The sequence below is a fragment of the Schistocerca gregaria genome, chromosome 3 (assembly GCF_023897955.1).
Source record: "Schistocerca gregaria isolate iqSchGreg1 chromosome 3, iqSchGreg1.2, whole genome shotgun sequence".
NCBI classification, from domain to species: Eukaryota; Metazoa; Arthropoda; class Insecta; order Orthoptera; family Acrididae; genus Schistocerca; species Schistocerca gregaria.
The window spans coordinates 859,346,530-859,366,548 of NC_064922.1; the positions used below are offsets into that span (position 1 = coordinate 859,346,530).

The 20,019-nt window shown below is 45.3% G+C and overlaps 1 protein-coding gene across 1 annotated transcript in view; it reads left to right on the forward strand.

Moving 5' to 3' along the window:
* The window catches only part of LOC126355632 (cGMP-specific 3',5'-cyclic phosphodiesterase), a gene marked incomplete at its 3' end in the record, with an annotated part of 1,336,169 nt that overhangs the window by 795,505 nt on the left and 520,645 nt on the right, over positions 1–20,019 (forward strand). The window contains exon 5 of the mRNA XM_050005998.1: positions 8,519–10,084. Within this exon, the coding sequence (XP_049861955.1) occupies positions 9,570–10,084 (515 nt within the window). The remainder of the gene's footprint in view (positions 1–8,518; positions 10,085–20,019) is intronic.

The window sequence follows — 20,019 nt, forward strand, 5'->3', positions numbered from 1 at the left end:
CAACCCGACCTTTATCAAAGTCGGAAACGTGATGGTACGCATTTCTTCTCCTTACACGAGGCAACAGAACAACGTTTCACCAGGCAACGCCGGTCAACTGCTGTTTGTATGCGAGAAATCAGTTGGAAACTTTCCTCATGTCAGCACGTTGTAGGTGTCCCCACCTGCGCCAAACTTGTGTGAATGCTCTGAAAAGCTAATCATTTGCGTATCGCAGCATCTTCTTCCTGTCGGTTCAATTTCGCGTCTGTAGCACGTCATCTTCGTGGTGTAGCAATTTTAATGGCCAGTAGGGTATTTAAGGCAATTTAAAATTGCACTGGAAATGGATTATTAATGAAACTATAAAACTGAACTTCGAACAGTATAACTCCACACGTCAGAAAATAATCATAACTATTTTTACAGGTGCTGAATAATTCTTTTCATAATAAATTAGCACACTCAGAATTAAATTCACTAGAATAGTTTTCCTGGCCAGCTTTGTAATTTGGGATAACCTCTGGTGTAAATTTTTAGCAATACCACGATTGTTATTAAAATCAACCAAATGCCTAGTCCATTTACAGAGTTTCGAATATAAATAACTTCGTGGAAGGCTGATGGTACTGGTCACGTAATTAGCAGTGGCTGTTAACTTGGCGGTGATGCAGTCATGGTAGTACTGTTGGCCTCGCCCTGTTACTGATCTTCTCGGAGTCGGAATTATATTTTGTAGGGCCAAAACCCATGACATGATGATGTCGTACTATCACCAAATACAGCATCCGAGGCCCATAAATAGCTCTTCTGGCCTCAAAACTCCAACAATATGGGCCACAATGATCCGCTACTGCTAGCGAGGTGTTAGCCACACCACTGCTTAGCCCAGACTCTTTACCCATCACTTGCGCGCCAACCACACCTTTTCCACTCCTCCAGGGTACTTCCGTAGCTGTGGGGCTCCTCCACAATTAACACAGAAATATCGATACAGACACCAAATACGTCTCAAATTGGTGTTACGAACTGTGTTCGAGAACTGGCAGGGATACTAAGAAGACTGCGCCGGTACCCTCCGCTGGGTGCGGGCCGTGAAAGAATAAGATGCTGGAATTTCCGTGCCTGGGCGCGGACTGCGTTCGGAACACTTGGAGGGGGAGGAGATAAAAGCCCGTCGCAGGCGCCTCGGCGGTCAGTTCTTCAGAGCACATCATGTTGACAACGTGGTCGATTGCTGAAATATTGTGCCCACTGGACACTAATACCAGGCTGTTCCCTTGTGAACTCTTTCTTCACGCCGGCCGTTGTGACCGAGCGGTTGTAGGCGCATCAGTCCGGAACCGCGCTGCTGCTACGGTCGCAGGTTCGAATCCTGCCTCGGGCATGGATGTGTGTAATGTCCTTAGGTTAGTTATGTTTAAGTAGCTCTCAGTCTAGGGGACTGATGACCTCAGATGTTAAGCCCCATAGTGCTCAGAGCCTTTTGAACCACTTTTTCTATAGTCACTTTTGGGATGATGTAACGTATTACTATCTTTACGACGTTTCTCATCGATCCCGCATTTCTAGCTGCTTCTCTCACAGAAATAATAATAAAAAATTCAGTAATTCAGGGTCGCCACCACCCCAAGCCATTCCTAATCATTTAGAAAAAAAACGGAGCTGGAAAATTATTAGTTTAATTACTTTAATAATTTAATTACATGTATGAAAATTTCTTTAAATAGCCAGGTAAATAGCACTGCATGTCGTGCATGAAACAACTTGATTATATCAGGATTGTAAATCGGAGTAAGTGGGTAAGGTCACCACAGAATTTTTCTTTCACGTAGATTGTTTATTGTAACTAAGTATTTGGTTGCACATCCTAACTACACATAACTGGTGCCTGACTAGAAATATTTAAGAAAGAACTACGTGAGAATGTAACAGAGCACAATTTAACTACAGCAAGAAGAAACACAGAAAACGGGGGTGGGAGACAATGATACTATCATCTTCTTTGCATTCATACCACAAAAATATCTCAGTGAGGTTCGCTTTACGATACTACGAGCGCACTATTCTGGACAGAGTTTTAACCAATGCACGAGGTTGTGCGACAATTAATCAACATACTAACTGCGTCTGCTGCTTGCAAACGGCCGAACTAGAGCACTTAGTGCATTCCGAATCAAACGTTTGTGCTGCTTTGTAGAAAGCGCACGAAAGAACAGATATTCCTGCAGAAATTATAGCTCATTAAACATGCAAACTGTTAAAATAAAGCCTATTGCGATGCCGTGGTGGACCAGAAGAGTCATTGATTACCAAACACGTGGCACGAAATCGACACACAAAGGCAAAAGCAACTTCCACAAAATATAAGATTAAAAACATTAACTATCATACTCGCTTCGACACAGTATTACACTCACGTACAGTTGAAGTGATCCTAACCAGCTTTTCCTAATCAGATTTACTGTTTGAAATTCTACTTCATCGATGTCCAGAATGAACACTTCCACACTTTTAACTCAAACACCCAAAAATCGCCTATTTAAAGCAATATAATTATGGCATATTCGGGAACATAACTCGCTTCACACGCTTCAGTTAAACTGAAGTTCTTAAGTATTTCGACAGTTAAACATAACGAAGTCCTAACTCAACCTGCTTCCTATCACCTGAAACCCCCCTTAAGAGCTATGATCCGTACTCACCAAGCGTTCACCGAAGAGTGCCGCTTTCTCTTTCGAGATTACCTAGCTCCCCCTGCAGCGGAAGCTACCAGAGGGGTGGCCCTCCGTCACCATCTCACACACAAAAACAGCCTTCGACTAAGATGGGGAAACCTCTCTTTTCAGGTATTGGAAACCTGAGTTGGTCATCCTTATGTGTCCTTCAAGCGAGAAGTAACATCGTCTGCTCCCAGCAGACGATGACCAACTCAGCGATTCCCACAAAACAAAACCGAAACCCCATATTAAAACACACATACAATATTCAATGAGCCTTATTTGAGTGCTCAGTCTTTCTGGAAGAGTTCATGAATTGAGCTAAAATCAGGTAGTAAAATGAATAAGTTGTGCCGAATTCGACAAGCGTCTTAAGAAACGACTTCACAGAGACGTTTCAATGTGTTAGACTACGCACCAGAATCCAGCGTCCAACACAACTACCTTCTGTGGTTTTGGCTCTTGGGAAAGAATGGGCTCCAATTCCTCCACAGACATTCACACTCTTCACTGAAAGCGTCACCAGCAGAGTTCAAGCCATCATAAAGGCGAAGGGCGGTCACAACCAGATTTATGTCCAGTAGTAGGTGTCCGTATTGAAAAGTCTCTGTCGAGTCTTGTCATAGATGTTTGCCTCATATGATTCAGTTACGTCTCATTTGATCCACTGCGTAGTTGTGAGTTTGCTTATTAACTCTCCCAGAAAGACTGAGCAGTGGAACTGAAAGTAATTCACTAAATATCCAACGTAAAATGTAAGCAAATGCTGCCTTGCACTAGTATTTCAATGTATTGTATTGTAATGTTATGTTCTACGTGAAATCATGAGCCATATTTATCATGCCCCTCCGTTATGTTACCTTATGTGTGGTTGAATGTGAGAGAATGAGTTTTTTACGTATCTTTTCGGGCTTATTTTGTGGTGGAAGCTAGTTGGTTGTCGTCTGCTGGGAGCAGAAGATGAGTGCCTGTCGTTTGGCAGGGTTCACAGGCTCACCAACGTGGAATTTGCTTACCTGAGCAAAGAGGTTCATCCGAGGTTCATCCCTTTTGTCCCGAGATTTGTGTGTTTGTCAGGCTGGTGGCGGAAACGATCCCTCTGGTTGCTTCCGTCTCAGCCAGGGGTTGCTAGGAGCTTTGTGCAGAGCAGGCACTCTTCTCCAGGCTGTTGGCGAGTACGGTTCCCAACTCCTAAGTAAGGCTTCTAGTACTAATGACAATGTAGGAGGTAGTGTTAATCGCGATTTTCCTATGTTAAATTCGTTGGAATATTTAAGTCGTTCAGCCTAACTGAAACCTTACTAATTTCTGCTTGGACTGTGGTACAATTGGTTAATAATAGGTCATGATCATGTTTAAAATAGTTGTGGAGGAAATTGGCTTTGTTCCTTTGGGACATCGTCGTGTGGAGCATCCACTATTGAACATGATTAGGAACAGCTAGTGAACTTATATCTCTTGCCAATGTGAGACTAATTGTGTGTTTTGCGTGAGTGGTTTTATTTTTTTCCTATTTTTTGTGGTTTCTTGGTGATGGTATATGCTTGTGTCCGTATTGTTCTACGGGTTTGGTAAACCATGTACGTTTCCGCTTCCTTCTGCATACCGATAGGTTTTTCCAGTGCTAATTTAATCTGTTTTGGGCGGAATAAATTCGTTGAAACATCGGATTTTCGTGAATTAAGGTGAACTTTTGTAATAGTTTAATTTTTAACGGACCACGTGTACCTTGAACCATCTGAAGGTTTTTGCCATGGTGATTTAGTTTTCCGTTGTAGAGAAAAAAATTAATTTTATAGTCGTTCCCTAAGAAAAGAAACGCTTCTTTGTGCTTTGCACTCAAATTCTGCTTTGTAACCATAAATGTGTCACCCAATTCACGACGTGGTGAACTGCGTTCTTTGCACGTGGCCGCACGGCTTCACATCTCATGTACTTACGCAGACCAAATCTTGCAACGGAAATAAACCTCTTTGCAAATCAGTGCATGTTTGTAAAGGTGGTCGGTTATTTCTGTGATCTTTCTCTGTCGTGTGAATCTAGATTAAATTATTGAGAGGATGTTTCTAGTTTCCCCTTCCTTACCTTTTCCATTAATCACAACAGTTAAATTTTACAATATAATTCCACTTATCGAAAATAGATTAATGTAGTTCATGTTCAGGCATCAGCTAAGTGTATCCATAGTATGTGTACACTATTTCAAAATCTTTATTAGCGAATAAATATGCCGTAAAGGATAATACTGTGTGTCCTGCTACTTCATTTGTTTCCATTGAATTCCAAATTTGAATTAATTCCAGTTCAGTCATTCTTGTATGTTAGGAAGGGCTTGGACTGGTAGCGACCCTGCAAATTTTATTGTAAAAAAATTGTCTTTTGATGGTAGCTTTGTAACCTCCCCCTCACTTATCGACCTTAATGACAGTGAAAAATTAAACCGCGTGCACCTAATGGAAATTTGGAAAAAAGCAATCGTCATCGAAGTTAATTTGTCGGTAAAGAGGGAGGAAAGGGTTACATCTAAATGAAAGGAAAAATGCAAATGAAATTGGTGGAAATTAATTTTGAGAAACGGGTAAAATTAATAAAGAAAGTAAATGTGCGGTCGTTACGTTAACAATTAATTAGCGTTAATTAGATATTTGAGATTTGGGGAAAATTACGGTCGCCAGTCCTATGAACAACGACTATAATAACTGAAAATGAAAGATTAGTGCACATATAATTAGCACTAAAAGCATGGCAACTGAAGGTTGACACGTGTTGTGTGAATACTGAATGTTTGTCAGAAGTAATAAATTTCGTTACACTCTGACTTAATTTAGCAAAAGAATTAATAAAACCGGAAAATTTAAAGTTAATTTAGTGACTGAAATTAATAGTGAAACTTTGTTTCTGAAGCACTACGAAATTCAGTAAAATAACGTTAGTCTTGAACTACCCCAACAATCATTTCAAAAGCTACTTGAATCTACGCAATTTAGAAATAAGAGATTTAACTTTGAACTTGAATTAAATGATTCTGAACAATTAACAATAGTAAAATTTAGTATGTACCAAGCTGAGCTGGAGTCAGAGGTAATCTAAAATATGGTAACAAAACTCGCACTTTTAATTTGTGCTTGTGTAATCTAAATATTATAGCCAGTTATGAATAGTTTAACTGAATTTTGAAATTAAAGCAGTGAAATGGGATGATATTACTTTAATGCTGGCGTTTGAATTTCAGCGACACTTGGGTTCATTTCGGAAAAGGAAGGGACCCTGCTTGGTAATGCACTTGGGATAATGAGCAACAAAGGTTCATGCTAAGTTGCTGTAATTTTGTGATGCAACAGTTTTAAAAGCTGAGGTCTGCCATACAGTTCTAAAACTTTACGTGCTTTTAGTCTTCCCTGTTGGTTGATTGAAGGTTTGCAGTCGTCGATCGGGGAGGTGGTGACAGTCACTCATTGTCGGCCGTCGCTGTTGCAGAAGCTCGATGTTGGCGCGCCTTCTTCTCGACAAGGCCACCAGGCGAAACGGGCTCCAGATGTGCGCCAGCTAATGCTTCCCATCCGGGACACCATGTCAGAAACTATCATAGCAAGTCGAGCGCAATTACATGCTGCCAATCCCGAAAGCGCGGCAACTCGCGGGGCCGTCACACAACACACCTGCTCCACTGCCCTACTCCAGCCAGACTCTTTCTGCTCTGCCCACGCTCCACGCGGCAGAGTTAAGACTACCAAAGAACCTAAACACTTTGATTCTCCACACGACCTATCGATGTATTCGTTCGATAGCATAGTTTTCCCTAGGCAAGACCCAGCGTAAAAATACAAATAGTATTTACAAATCAAATCAATCATACATCGACATATATATATATATATATATATATATATATATATATATATATATATATATATATATATATATATATATATATATATACTCCTGGAAATGGAAAAAAGAACACATTGACACCGGTGTGTCAGACCCACCATACTTGTTCCGGACACTGCGAGAGGGCTGTACAAGCAATGATCACACGCACGGCACAGCGGACACACCAGGAACCGCGGTGTTGGCCGTCGAATGGCGCTAGCTGCGCAGCATTTGTGCACCGCCGCCGTCAGTGTCAGCCAGTTTGCCGTGGCATACGGAGCTCCATCGCAGTCTTTAACACTGGTAGCATGCCGCGACAGCGTGGACGTGAACCGTATGTGCAGTTGACGGACATTGAGCGAGGGCGTATAGTGGGCATGCGGGAGGCCGGGTGGACGTACCGCCGAATTGCTCAACACGTGGGGCGTGAGGTCTCCACAGTACATCGATATTGTCGCCAGTGGTCGGCGGAAGGTGCACGTGCCCGTCGACCTGGGACCGGACCGCAGCGACGCACGGATGCACGCCAAGACCGTAGGATCCTACACAGTGCCGTAGGGGACCGCACCGCCACTTCCCAGCAAATTAGGGACACTGTTGCTCCTGAGGTATCGGCGAGGACCATTCGCAACCGTCTCCAAGAAGCTGGGCTACGGTCCCGCACACCGTTAGGCCGTCTTCCGCTCACGCCTCAACATCGTGCAGCCCGCCTCCAGTGGTGTCGCGACAGGCGTGAATGGAGGGACGAATGGAGGCGTGTCGTCTTCAGCGATGAGAGTCGCTTCTGCCTTGGTGCCAATGATGGTCGTATGCGTGTTTGGCGCCATGCAGGTGAGCGCCACAATCAGGACTGCATACGACCGAGGCACACAGGGCCAACACCCGGCATCATGGTGTGGGGAGCGATCTCCTACACTGGCCGTACACCTCTGGTGATCGTCGAGGGGACACTGAATAGTGCACGGTACATCCAAACCGTCATCGAACCCATCGTTCTACCATTCCTAGACCGGCAAGGGAACTTGCTGTTCCAACAGGACAATGCACGTCCGCATGTATCCCGTGCCACCCAACGTGCTCTAGAAGCTGTAAGTCAACTACCCTGGCCAGCAAGATCTCCGGATCTGTCCCCCATTGAGCATGTTTGGGACTGGATGAAGCGTCGTCTCACGCGGTCTGCACGTCCAGCGCGAACGCTGGTCCAACTGAGGCGCCAGGTGGAAATGGCATGACAAGCCGTTCCAAAGGACTACATCCAGCATCTCTACAATCGTCTCCATGGGAGAATAGCAGCCTGCATTGCTGCGAAAGGTGGATATACACTGTACTAGTGCCGACATTGTGCATGCTCTGCTGCCTGTGTCTATGTGCCTGTGGTTCTGTCAGTGTGATCATGTGATGTATCTGACCCCAGGAATGTGTCAATAAAGTTTCCCCTTCCTGGGACAATGAATTCACGGTGTTCTTATTTCAATTTCCAGGAGTGTATATATACAAATAGTAAAACAATTACAATATATAAAGACATAGAAATGTCATATCTTCAGGTAACAAAATAAGGAAAAATCTATAGTAGAATAGATGGAAATAGAAGGATATGCATTTCCGGCGTTACAGCTTAACCGCAGATATTTGCCAAGTGTGGATGCAATTTGGTGCTTAATATGCTTCGATTCAGTCCATTATCATCGATAAGGTTACGACGTGTAGCTTACACCTACAAATAGAAATAGCTCCCAGTGTAACCCAGCGAACTAGCGGTTTACATAAGTAGCTTACAGTATACTTCTGACCAAATACTGTACCTTTCTGAAAACGTCTCCTAGTCCACAAGACACTGAGTTGTGAAATAAAACTTTCAGTACTGTATCCTATTAACGTAGATGTTGTATTTCCCCGATACCGGCCAGATGCTGTCACAGTGGCCTATTGTCGTGTGTTGGCAGGAGGGGAGGCCATGGCGGCTGATGACTGGGCGCTGAGCGGCGGTCCAGAGCGGCCGGGCGACCCCAACCGTCTCCTGGGGGCGGCGTCTCTGTTAGCGTCGGCGGCGTCTCGGCGCCCTGCCTGTGCCCTGTGAGCGTCCGCTCCTCCCTGGACGCCGAGTGGCTCTGGCTAGCCCACGCGACACCACACCCTACGACTGCACCGCGGCCGCTGCCAGAAGCAGCACACGCCACCACCGACTCAACTCCACTCTGCGCTGCCCGCGTGATGTCCTCCGAAGATGTTGTTCCGCACCTTCATGTACAAGCTCGTGCGCCGGGTGAGGAAACACAGACGCTTCCGCGGTGTAAACGGTGGAACAAAGCACTGAAGGCGATTGCTCCTTCTGAGGCAGACACGCGTTAAGTTTTACAATGTTCACTTAACATCTGGAACAATGAGAAACTCCGATGTTGGGTGATGGACTATACTGAATAAAACCTAGACATTTTGTCTTTACGTGTAAATAGCAACATATTATTGCAACCAAAGAAGACTACATTAGTTCAACTGTGAGTTTGCTCGTGGTGAAGTGCTGAAAAAATATTGACTGCGAGGAATTTACAAATATTATCAATTTTGGTTACGTCATTGTAGGAACCGAATATTCTTTTTTATTTGGTGTAATTTAGCACAGTAACACTATCACTGTACAGCTCACAGGCAAAACTAGCTGATGTATTCAGCAGTAAAAAGTAGTTTCATTTGCAGACAAGTGGTATTCATTCTTTGGTGAAGAATTTTGTTTATATATCAGGTGTAAGGAAATAGAAGGCTCTGTTGAGATATAGACTTTTAATCTGATTCCGGTGCATAATTCTCATAAGTGTACAAACATTTTTTCGCATAACTTGTGGGGTAGTAAGAACTAGGAGAGAAGGAGCTGCAGCAAGCCTAAGGGTAGCGCACAGGCTCGAGGCCTGTGTAGTGACGTCAGACTCCGCGGTGGCTGCCGAAAGCCGTTCGCCGGACGAGCGCACGCCGTCCGCGGAAGCCTGCACGGCGCCAGATATGGCGGCGACGGCGGTAGCGTCGGTGGCGGCGTCGGAGGCGGCTGGATCCGCCGCGACGCCCCCCGACGCCGACGCCGAGCTGTGGGCGCTGCTGGACCGGAACCCGGGGGCGGTGGAGCGGTGGCTGGCGGCGCGCGCCGACCCGGCGCTGCTGCGACGACTCGCCTCCAGGGCCGCCCCCGGCGCCGCCAACGTCCCCGACGCCGCCTCCGGCTCGACGCCCGTCGCCGGCGGCAGCCCCAGTGGCAGCGGCTGCGTGCCGGACACGCTGCCGCCGATGCTGGCCGCGGCGGTGGCGGAGGCGGCGGCGGCGGGGGCGGAGCTGTCGGTGGCCACGCGCAGCCCGTCGACGGCGTCGCTGGAGGCGGCGCCGCACGCGGGCTCCGGGGGCAGCAGCGGAGGCGGCGGTGGCGACGGCGTCATCCCGCGTAGCAAGCGCAACTCTGTCACGTCGGAGCTCTTCCAGATGTGGCTTGCCTCCTCGCCCGTCAAGAAGGCTAAGTCGCCCAGCAGGTAAGACGACAGACCAGCTACCACAGGGGGAGGGGGGGCAGTGGGAAAACGGTTTGTTGCGTCTCCCCCCCCCCCCCCCCCCCGACCAACGACTGTCAGACCTATTTGTTTTATTTCTTTAGCGTATGGCTCATCACATCACAGTAAAAATTACAGAAACAACACGATTTAAAAAAAAATCACGTATGTATAAACAGAGCAATAAATAACAGTTTGTATATAAGGACACTAGCAATTGTAAATTTACACTCGCAGAAGAGCAATCACAAACAAACGTCCAACTTAGATGATATATAGTCGATTGCCTCTTGGGTCGCCATTAGGAAATTCTGTGGGTCACCCTTGTATGTCCTTAGTGGGCATTCCTGCACGATGTATTCGACCGTCTGTCACTCAGCTCCACAGTCGCAAGCGGGCGAAGGAAGTTTACCCCATCTGTGTAAGGAGTCGGCGCATCTCCCACAGTTGGTTCTGATGCGATTAAGAGTTGACCAAACTTTGCGAGGGTAATCAAATTCTTTTGGTTTACTAAAGATGCATGGCATACTGTGGCAGTTTACTGCCGTTCTGCTCTCCCATTCCTCTTTCCAACGATCATTTATTTTAAAGTTGGTTTGGTGCAGCGCCTGTACCTAGACCGGAGTCGGTTTCCTTGGATGTGGTGAGTATTTTCATGGATTTTCAATTGAGGGTTGGTCATGATTTTTTGAAATTCTCTAACCAGAGAGTGTTCCCGGCGCAGGTTAAGAGCGGCTATGTTACTGAGAACGGGCAGCTACACTGCAGGAGTTAGCCTGGTTGTGCCGGATATAATACTCGTTGTAGCATTAAGTTGGCTATCTATCATGAGTGTGTGTTTGCTGTTGAGCCACACTGGGGCCAGCATTCTGCCACTGGATACACCAAGCCAAGTGCGGGTGTTCTTAAGGTAGATGTTGTGGAGCCCCAGGTGGTGCCACAGAGCTTCTGCAATATGTTGTTGCGTGTTTTAAGTTTCGCTGCAGTTTTCGTCGGGTGTTCTTTGAATGTTAGTGTTTTATCTAGGGTAACCCCAAGGTACTTTTGGTGTTTGTTGTGATTTAGTACTTTCCCCTCTAGATATAATGTAGTTCTCTGTTGGCCATTTTGTTGTTCAAATGGAAGGCAGATAGTTCGGTCTTTGTAGCTTTAGGTTGTAGCCTCCATTTTCTAAAGTACTCGCTGAGAATCGCTAGGTCACTCGTAAGGATATCTTCGGCAGTTTCTATATTTCTGTGGGCTGTTGCCAGAGCCCAGTCGTCAGCATGACCAAATTTGCGCGATCTGGTTGCAAGCATGTCAGCTATGTAAAGCCTGAAAAGAAGGGGAGCAAGGACAGAGCCTTGTGGGAATCCATTATTTCAGACCTAACCTCCGAAGGTTGCCTGATGACAGCGGCTCACAGCTTGGTCACAGTAGGTCCGATGCACTTCGTCAGTCTTTCCCGTGAATAAAGAGGTTAGGTCAGCAAATGCAAGATTCATAAGGACAAGGTCAGTTAATTAACAAGTGAGGGGATAGATTGTTTATCACTGTAGGAGTATGTGATAGTAAATTGAGACCAAATGAGACACACATGTCATACTATGGCGCGTCCAAACAGTCGCATGAGTACACACTATACCGCTGTCTGGCGGGAACACAGGTGTGTGTTGTCGCGTACAAACGATCATAAAGGTGCCGGATGACGTTCTACAGTGCAGTGTCTCAAGTATCTTGCACCCTTTGATACAATTCAGCAATAGCTCTTGGGGGCTCTTGATTACGAGTTCCCACTTCATCGTGTCCCATGCGTGTTCGTTTGGAGAGAGATATGGTCATCTTGCTGGATGGGACTGTTACTGTGCACCTTATGTAGCACTAGCTGTATGTGAATGTGCATTGTTCTGCTGAAAAAGCACATCGCTTTCCTGTCGAGTAAATGGCAGTTGCGCATGGATAACAGTCCGTCCAGCGAAATGGGTACTCTTTACTTTATTCAGCAGACACAGTAATTTGATCGCGAATTGCATCTGACGGCTCCCCACACCATGAGGCGTGGGGCGGGACCTATGTGTCGTGCGTGCACGCACTCCGGGATAGGCAGGACAGCAGGTCTATTCTGTACACTTGAACGCGCATCACTCGTATACACACAGAACCCACTCTCATCAATGAAGCCAACAGAGCGTCATTCCACACTCCAGTAGACAGTTTCAAGGCACCAGAGTGCCCGTGCTTGGTGGTGTATTAGCGGTAGTCTGGCCAGAGACATACTTGATCTCTGTCAGCTACAAGCAGACCGTTTCCGATGGAGAAATCAAGTGTAACATGTGCCCTGATTTCCTACCTGAATGATGTTCGGTTGGCCGTTGCTGTTCGATCAGTCTGTCAATCTTCACCTCCATCCGTACTGCACAGACGAGGGAATGTACCACAGACTACTACTAGCCGCCAATATACTGGGCGCAATACGTGCAGAAGTCTGTCGACGCGTCATCGAGCTTCCCGCAGGCCCACAGTTCTAACTTATTAAAGTGGGCGAAGCTGTTGAACAAGAGTGCCTACACACGTCTTGGGACATGGTTGTACCCTAGAATGAATGTCGCCATCACTGTTCACCTCTAAATTCAGTACAGCTACTGTCTGCAGAGAAAAAACAAAGGTCGCACAGAAAGGCCTCCTGAGAACCCTCTGATAGGCGATGACAGGGTGTTGCAGTTTTGCCAGCAGTTTGTGCTATCAACGAGGTTAGAATCTATCTGAACCTCCTTGGGCGTAATGATGCCAAGAGGCCTCCGTGTTTGGAAACGAGTGCTTCACCGCGGCTTTTGGTATTTAAACGATACCGAATGCATGTAAATGAATTTTACGTGTCTCGAAAAGAACATGTCGAGTCCTGAACACTCTTTACTCAGATACTAGAATAACCAAAACAGTTTTATGTATACATGAGATGAGGACAGAAACGTTGTATACTGGAGATGATTTGTGGTGACAATGAAAAGCACTATTGCAGGACCCCTCCGCAACTTCAGATACATTCAGCAAAAGAGGCATATGTCAGTTACCCTTCAATGACTGTCGTCCAGCTTATGTGTGAAACACAAACGTACCTTTTAGAATAAGATTCCCTGAACACCAAAAGCGCTAAACAATGCAAACAGATGCACCAGACTTGCAAACGACTTCTGGAGTCAGGTGGATTTGGGAGCGGTAGTTGTGCGTCTGGGATGTATTCTAGAGTTCCTATGTCAATAATAACACGTAAGTTAAGAACCAGGGAGGTTTATTTCCCATAGCCTACTCCTAAGGGCCACTGGTCTTGTGATCACTTCTACGACAACACGAGGCTGCCTCAGCCGGAGTGAGTGGTACCTCGCCTTCATATGGGGGAAGGAGGCTCTGAGACACGTCCGGAGAACAGCGAAGCTGCTAGGCGAGAGGGTGAGCCGTCCACAGTGGCGTTTCCTCACCGGCCTGCCCTGCGTACGCCACGTGACCTGTATCCAGTCCTCCCACTGGCGGATCCTCACCATTATAGGAAGCGTACCTCACTCAACAGTGCCGTGGGCTACGTCACTAAGTCATCATTACAATGCGTGGAAACTCATCAACGAGTACTCTGCGTGGATTGTGTGACCACAGTATCAAATTGTTTCCCTGGACGCGGTAGATGCCATAGCGGTAACAAAGTGGCAGCGGTGGGCCATGACGCAGAATTCATTTGTAAAATGTCAATTACAATTCTGAAGAAATAAAAAGTTATCCTTCATCCTCTCATTGCTACTACGCAGCACTCACACATCTCGCACACTGAAGCGCCAAAGAAACTGGTACACCTGCCTACTATAGTGTAGGGCCCCCGCGAGCACGCAGAAGTGCCGCAATACGACGTGGCATGCACTCGAATAATGTATGACGTAGTGCTGGAGGGAACTGACGCCATGAATCCTGTAGGGCTGTCCATAAATTTGTAAGAGTACGAGGGAATGGAGATCTCTTCTGAACAGCACGCTGCAAGGGATTACATATATGCTCAGTAATGCTCATGTCTGGTGGGTTTGGTAGCCAGCAGAAGTGTTTTAACTCAGAAGAGTGTTCCTGGACCCACTCTGTAGCATTTCTGGTTGTATGAAGTGTCGCATTGTGCTGTTGGAACTGCCCAAGTGTGTCGGAATGCACAATGGACGTGAAAGTATCGAGGTGATCAGTCGAGATGCTTACGTACGTGTCACCTGTCAGAGTCGTACCTAGACCAATCAGGGTTCCCTATCACTCCAACCGCACTCGCCCCACACAACAACAGAGCCTCCAGCAGCTTGAACTGTCCCCTGCTTACGTGCAGGGGCCATCGATTCATGAGGTTGTCTCCATACCCGTACACCTCCGTTCAAAATGGTTCAAATGGCTCTGAGCACTATGGGACTGAGGTCATCAGTCCCCTAGAACTTAAACTACTTAAACCTAACCAAGCTAAGGACATAACACACATCCATGCTCGAGGCAGGATTCGAACCTGCGACTGTAGCCGTCGCGCGGTTCCTGACTGAAGCGCCTAGAACCGGTCGACCACGTCGGCCGGTTCCGTATACCTCCGTCCGCTCGATACAAGTTGAAACGAGACTCGTCCGGTCAGGCAACATGTTTAAAGTCATCAACAGTCCAATATCGGTGTTGACAAGCCCAGGCGCGGCGTAAGCTTTGTGTCGTGCAGTCGTCAAGAGTACACGAGTTAGCCTTCGGCTCCGAAAGCCCATATCGATCATGTTTCGTTGAATGGTTCGCACGCTGACACTCGTCCAGCATTGAAATCTGTGGCAATTTGATGAAGAGTTGCAATTCTGTCACGATGAACGATTGTCTTCAGTCGTCGTTGGTCCCGTTCTTGCAGGATCCTTTTCCAGCAGCACCGATGTCGGAGATTTTATGTTTTACCGGATTCCTGATATTCACGGTACGTTCGCGAAATGGTCGTACGGGAAAATATCGACTTCATCGCTGCCGCGGAGGCTCTGTGTCCCATCGACTATAACACCACGTCCAAACTCACTTAAATCTTGATAACCTGCCATTGCAGTAGCAATAAACGATATAACAACTGCGCCAGACACTTAATATCTTATGTAGGCGTTGCCGACCGCAGCGTCGTATTCGGCCTGTTTACATATCTCTCTATTTGAATACGCATGCCTACACCAGCTTCTTTGTTACTTCAGTGTCTAAAAAAATCACCATCCTCTTTGCATTACAAAACCAATAAACAGTAGTAATAATCCATAGTTAGCTAATGCCCTCGTACCACAACCCAGAAATGATTCACTACAATATCTTTAGACGTCAGATGCGCTACGCTGCTCACCTGTACAAATTACTTGTTGAGGTTATAATTCACGTCTAAAATATATTGCCTACTTGTGCTATCCAACAAAGATGCGATTTCAGTCCATAGATTTCATCGGTTGTCGTCCGAAGTCTATGAGTCTTTAGTCGGGTTATGTTATCGTGTGCGTTGTGACCGCGAGCGTATCGACATTCTGATATGGCGATTTCGATCGGGCTCCACCAATGTCGGTGCCTTTGTGAGTGCAGTCCTAGCCGAGAAGTTTCAATTTCAAGGAATCACAGATCCATCTTTCACCCCCTCCCGTCTCCTACGTTCAAAGTGAGTGAACTGTTCAGGAACTTCAGCGGTCATTACACGCAACATTCGAAAACGTGACAGAACGTCTAAATTGTACATACGATGAGACATCAAAAAGTAAGTTACATTATTATGGCAGGCAAATAACTTTTATTGAATACTGTACTACACTTCGAAGTGACACAGATATGTCGTTCCTGTTATGACCTCCAGTCCGAAGACAGGTTTAATGCAGCTCTCTATGCTACTCCATCTTGTGCGAGACACTTCACCTCCGAATAACTATTGAATCGACATCGCTCTGAACCTGCCTACTGTGTTCATCTCTTGGTCTCCCTCTACAATTTTTACTGCCCGCTCTTCCCTCCGATACTAAATTGGTAATCGCTTGATGTCTCAGGAAGCGTCCTATCAACCGATCCTTTCTTTTGGTCAAGTTGTGTGACACATTTCTTGTCTCCCCAAATCTAGTCAGTACTTCCTCATTATTTACGTGACCTTCCCATCCAGTCTTAAACATTCTTCTGTAGCGTCACATTTCAAAATGTGGAAACTCGCTCTCTTCTGAAAATGCGGCATTATTGAAGCGTAAGGATCTTTGCTTGGGATGACATGCGTAACTTACTTTCTGATGTTCCTGCGTAATTTACTCAAAACGTGGAACTAATATATACTTTAAATTTAGGAATAAACCTCTAAAATTCTTTTATCAAAATTCAAAACGGTGGTTGCGCGACAGTGATTTTGTTGATAAATTAAATTTCCATGAAAATCTGAAATATCTAGTAAACATTTCTATATTCGACTGTATGCTTTTTCCTAATAATTGCTGTCTGCTACATTTAGATAATTCACTATTGAACTGATTTTCGATGTTGGACAGCCCATTTTGAGTTTTATTGAAGAATGAGATAGCATAAAAAATATAGATTATTATTAATTCAGAGTTCCATTTTTTCAACAAATACTCCAATTTCCTTGAATCTGCTCGCTACTTTTTTTTCCTCTCTTCCTAACGTAGTTTAGGAAGTATTTTCTACATCTACATATGCATGGCTACTCTGCAAATCAAACTTAAGTACCTGGCAGAGATCTCATTGAACCACCTTCACAATATTTCTCTATTACTCCCCGTTGTCGACGGGACGTTAAACACTAATCTCCTCCTCCTCCTCTATTACTCCACTTGTAAACAGCTCGTGGTATCTCTTTCCGTGCGAGCTCTGATTTCTCTAATTTTGTTGTGATGATCGTTTCTTCATATGTAGTTCGGTGTAAAAAAAGTATTTTCGCATTCGAAGGAGAAAGATGATGGTTGAAATTTCCTGAGAAGATCTCGTCGCAACGAGAAACACCTCTGTTTTAATTATGTCCACCCCAAATCCTGTATCATGTCCGTGACACTCTTTCCCTATTTCTCCATAATACAAAACGCGCTTCACTTCTTTGAATTTTTTCGATGTACTCCGTCAATCCTGTCTGGTAAGGATCACACACAGCGCAGCAGTACTCTAAAAGAGGACAGACAAGCATAGTATAGGCAGTCTCCTTAGTAGATGTGTTACGTTTTCTAAGTGCCCTGCCAATAAAACGCAGTCTTTGGTTCGCCCTCCTCAAAACATTTTCTATGTCTTCTTTCCAATTTAAGTTGTTCGTAATTGTAATTCCTAGGTATTTAGTTGAATTTGCGGCGTTTAGATTAGACTCATTTATCGTGTAACCGAAGTTTAACGGATTCTTTTTAGCACTCATGTGGATGATCTCTCACTTTTCATTATTAAGGTTCAGTTGCCAATTCCGAAGACGACTGCTCAGATTCTGTCCTAAATTGTTTATATAGATAAGGAGCAGCAGAGGGCCTGTAACACTACCTTGGGGAACGCTAGAAATCACTCCTGTTTTACTCTATGACTTTCTGTCGGTTGTATGTTAATCAGGGGCCTAGAAACGACGCAGGGTCTCCGTCCCCGCCGCAGCCGCAGTGATCCACAACCCCACAACGACTACCGCAGTCCCCTTCACAACTCCGCCACCCCACACCGAACCACTCTTTCAGGGTTACTGAGCGGTTCAGGCTCCGGTGGACCACCCCCTCCACCCCCGCCTCCCCTCCCCCAGGAAACGTCTCACACCAGACGATTGTAACGTCTATGTTTGCGTGGTAGAGTGATGGTTACGTACGCGTACGTGGAGAACTTGTTTGCGCAGCAATCGCCGACATAGTGTAGCTGATGCGGAATAAGGGGTGACCTCTCTGACAAGAAAACACGAATCCAGTCGCATAACTGAGGCAATATTCGATTAGCACGCAATTTGATTACAATCCGCTTGTGAGGTGCGGTGTCAAAATCCTTCCGGAAATTTACAAACACGGAATCAGTTTGAAATCTTCAGGCTATTCTTGTTCTGTCATTGCAACTACAAAAATGTGTAAAGATGCTTTATCTCGATAAAGCGAAATGCATCTGGTAAAAAAACAGGCATTTTTTACATAATTACATAATGATACACCACTTATGATGCTTTATCTCAATAAAGTACGCATTTTTGTAGTTGCAACGACGGAAGAAAAATACCCTCAAGAATTGTAAAGCAACTGCGGACAACATGGCCACACAAATTAAGAATTAAATTTGAAATCGCTTATCGATAGGACTCAAAACTTTGTGTGAGTAAAGAGCTAGTTGTGTTTCGCAAGACCGATGCTTTCGGAATCCATGTTGACCGTGTGTCAATAAACCGATCTGTTCGAGGTAATTCATAATGTTCGAAGACAATCTATGTTCCAAAATCTGTCTGCATATCGACGTTAATGATATGGGCCTGTAAATTAGTGGATTGCTCCTGCTGTCTTTCTTGAATAATTGGTGTAACCTGTGCAACTTTCCAGTCTTTGGGTACAGATCTTTCGTCGAGCGAGCGGTTGCATATGATTGTTAAGTATGGAGCTATTGCATCAGCACACTCTGAAAGGAATCTAACTGGTATACAGTCTGGACCGGAAGACTTGCTTTTATTAAGTGAGTTAAGCTACGCCACTACCTCGAAGATATCTGCTTCTAAGTTACACATGTTGGGAGCTGTTCTTGGTTCGATTTCTGGAATATTTACTTCGTCTTCTTTGTTAAAGGAATTTAAGAAGGCTGTGTTTAGTAACTCTGCTTCGGCAGCACTGTCTTCGATAGTATATCTATTGCTATCGCGGAGAGCAGGCATTGATTGTGTCTTGCCCTTAGCATAAATTATACAGGGTGTCCAAAAAGGTACGGCCAAACATTCAGGAAACATTCCTCACACACAAATAAAGAAAATATGTTATGTGGACATGTGTCCGGAAACGCTTATTTTCCATGTTAGAGCTCATTTTAGTTTCGTCACTATGTACGCTCAATGGAGCACGTTATCATGATTTCATACGGGATACCTTACCTGCGCTGCTAGAACATGTCCCTTTACAAGTACAATACAACATGTGGTTCATGCACGATGGAGCTCCTGCACATTTCAGTCGAAGTGTTCGTACGCTTCTCAACAACAGATTCGGTGACCGATGGATTGGTAGAGGCGGACCAATTCCATGGCCTCCACGCTCTTCTGACCTCAACCCTCTTGACTTTCATTTATGGGGGCATTTGAAAGCTCTTGTCTACACAACCCTGGTACCAAATGTAGAGACTCTTCGTGCTCGTATTGTGGACAGCTGTGATACAATACGCCATTCTCCAAGGTTGCATCAGTGCATCAAGGATTCCATGCGACGGAGGCTGGATGCACGTATCCTTGCTAACGGAGGTCATTTTGAACATTTCCTGTAACAAAGTGTTTGAAGTCACGCTGATACGTTCTGTTTCTGTGTGTTTCCATTCCATGATTAATGTGATTTGAAGACAAGTGATGAAATGAACTCTAACATGGAAATTAAGCGTTTCCGGACACATGTCCACATAATATATTTTCTTTCATTGTGTGTGAGGAATGTTTCCTGAAAGTTTGGCCGTACCTTTTTGTAACACCCTGTATACAACCAGATTTGGAGACAAAGTTTAGTTGTGGAAACTGTTACAGGCGTCTCGCATTTATGTCCGCACTAAATTTCGAGCTTCTGTGAAAGACCGCCAGTCTTGGATATTTTGTGTTCGTTTAAATTTGGCATGCTCTTTTCGTTGTTTCTGCAAAAGTGTTCTGACCTATTTTGTCTGCCATGGAAAATCAACTCCGTCATTTGTTGATTTATTTGGTATAAATCTTTCAATTACTATCGATACTATTTCTTTGAATTCAAGCCACATCTGGT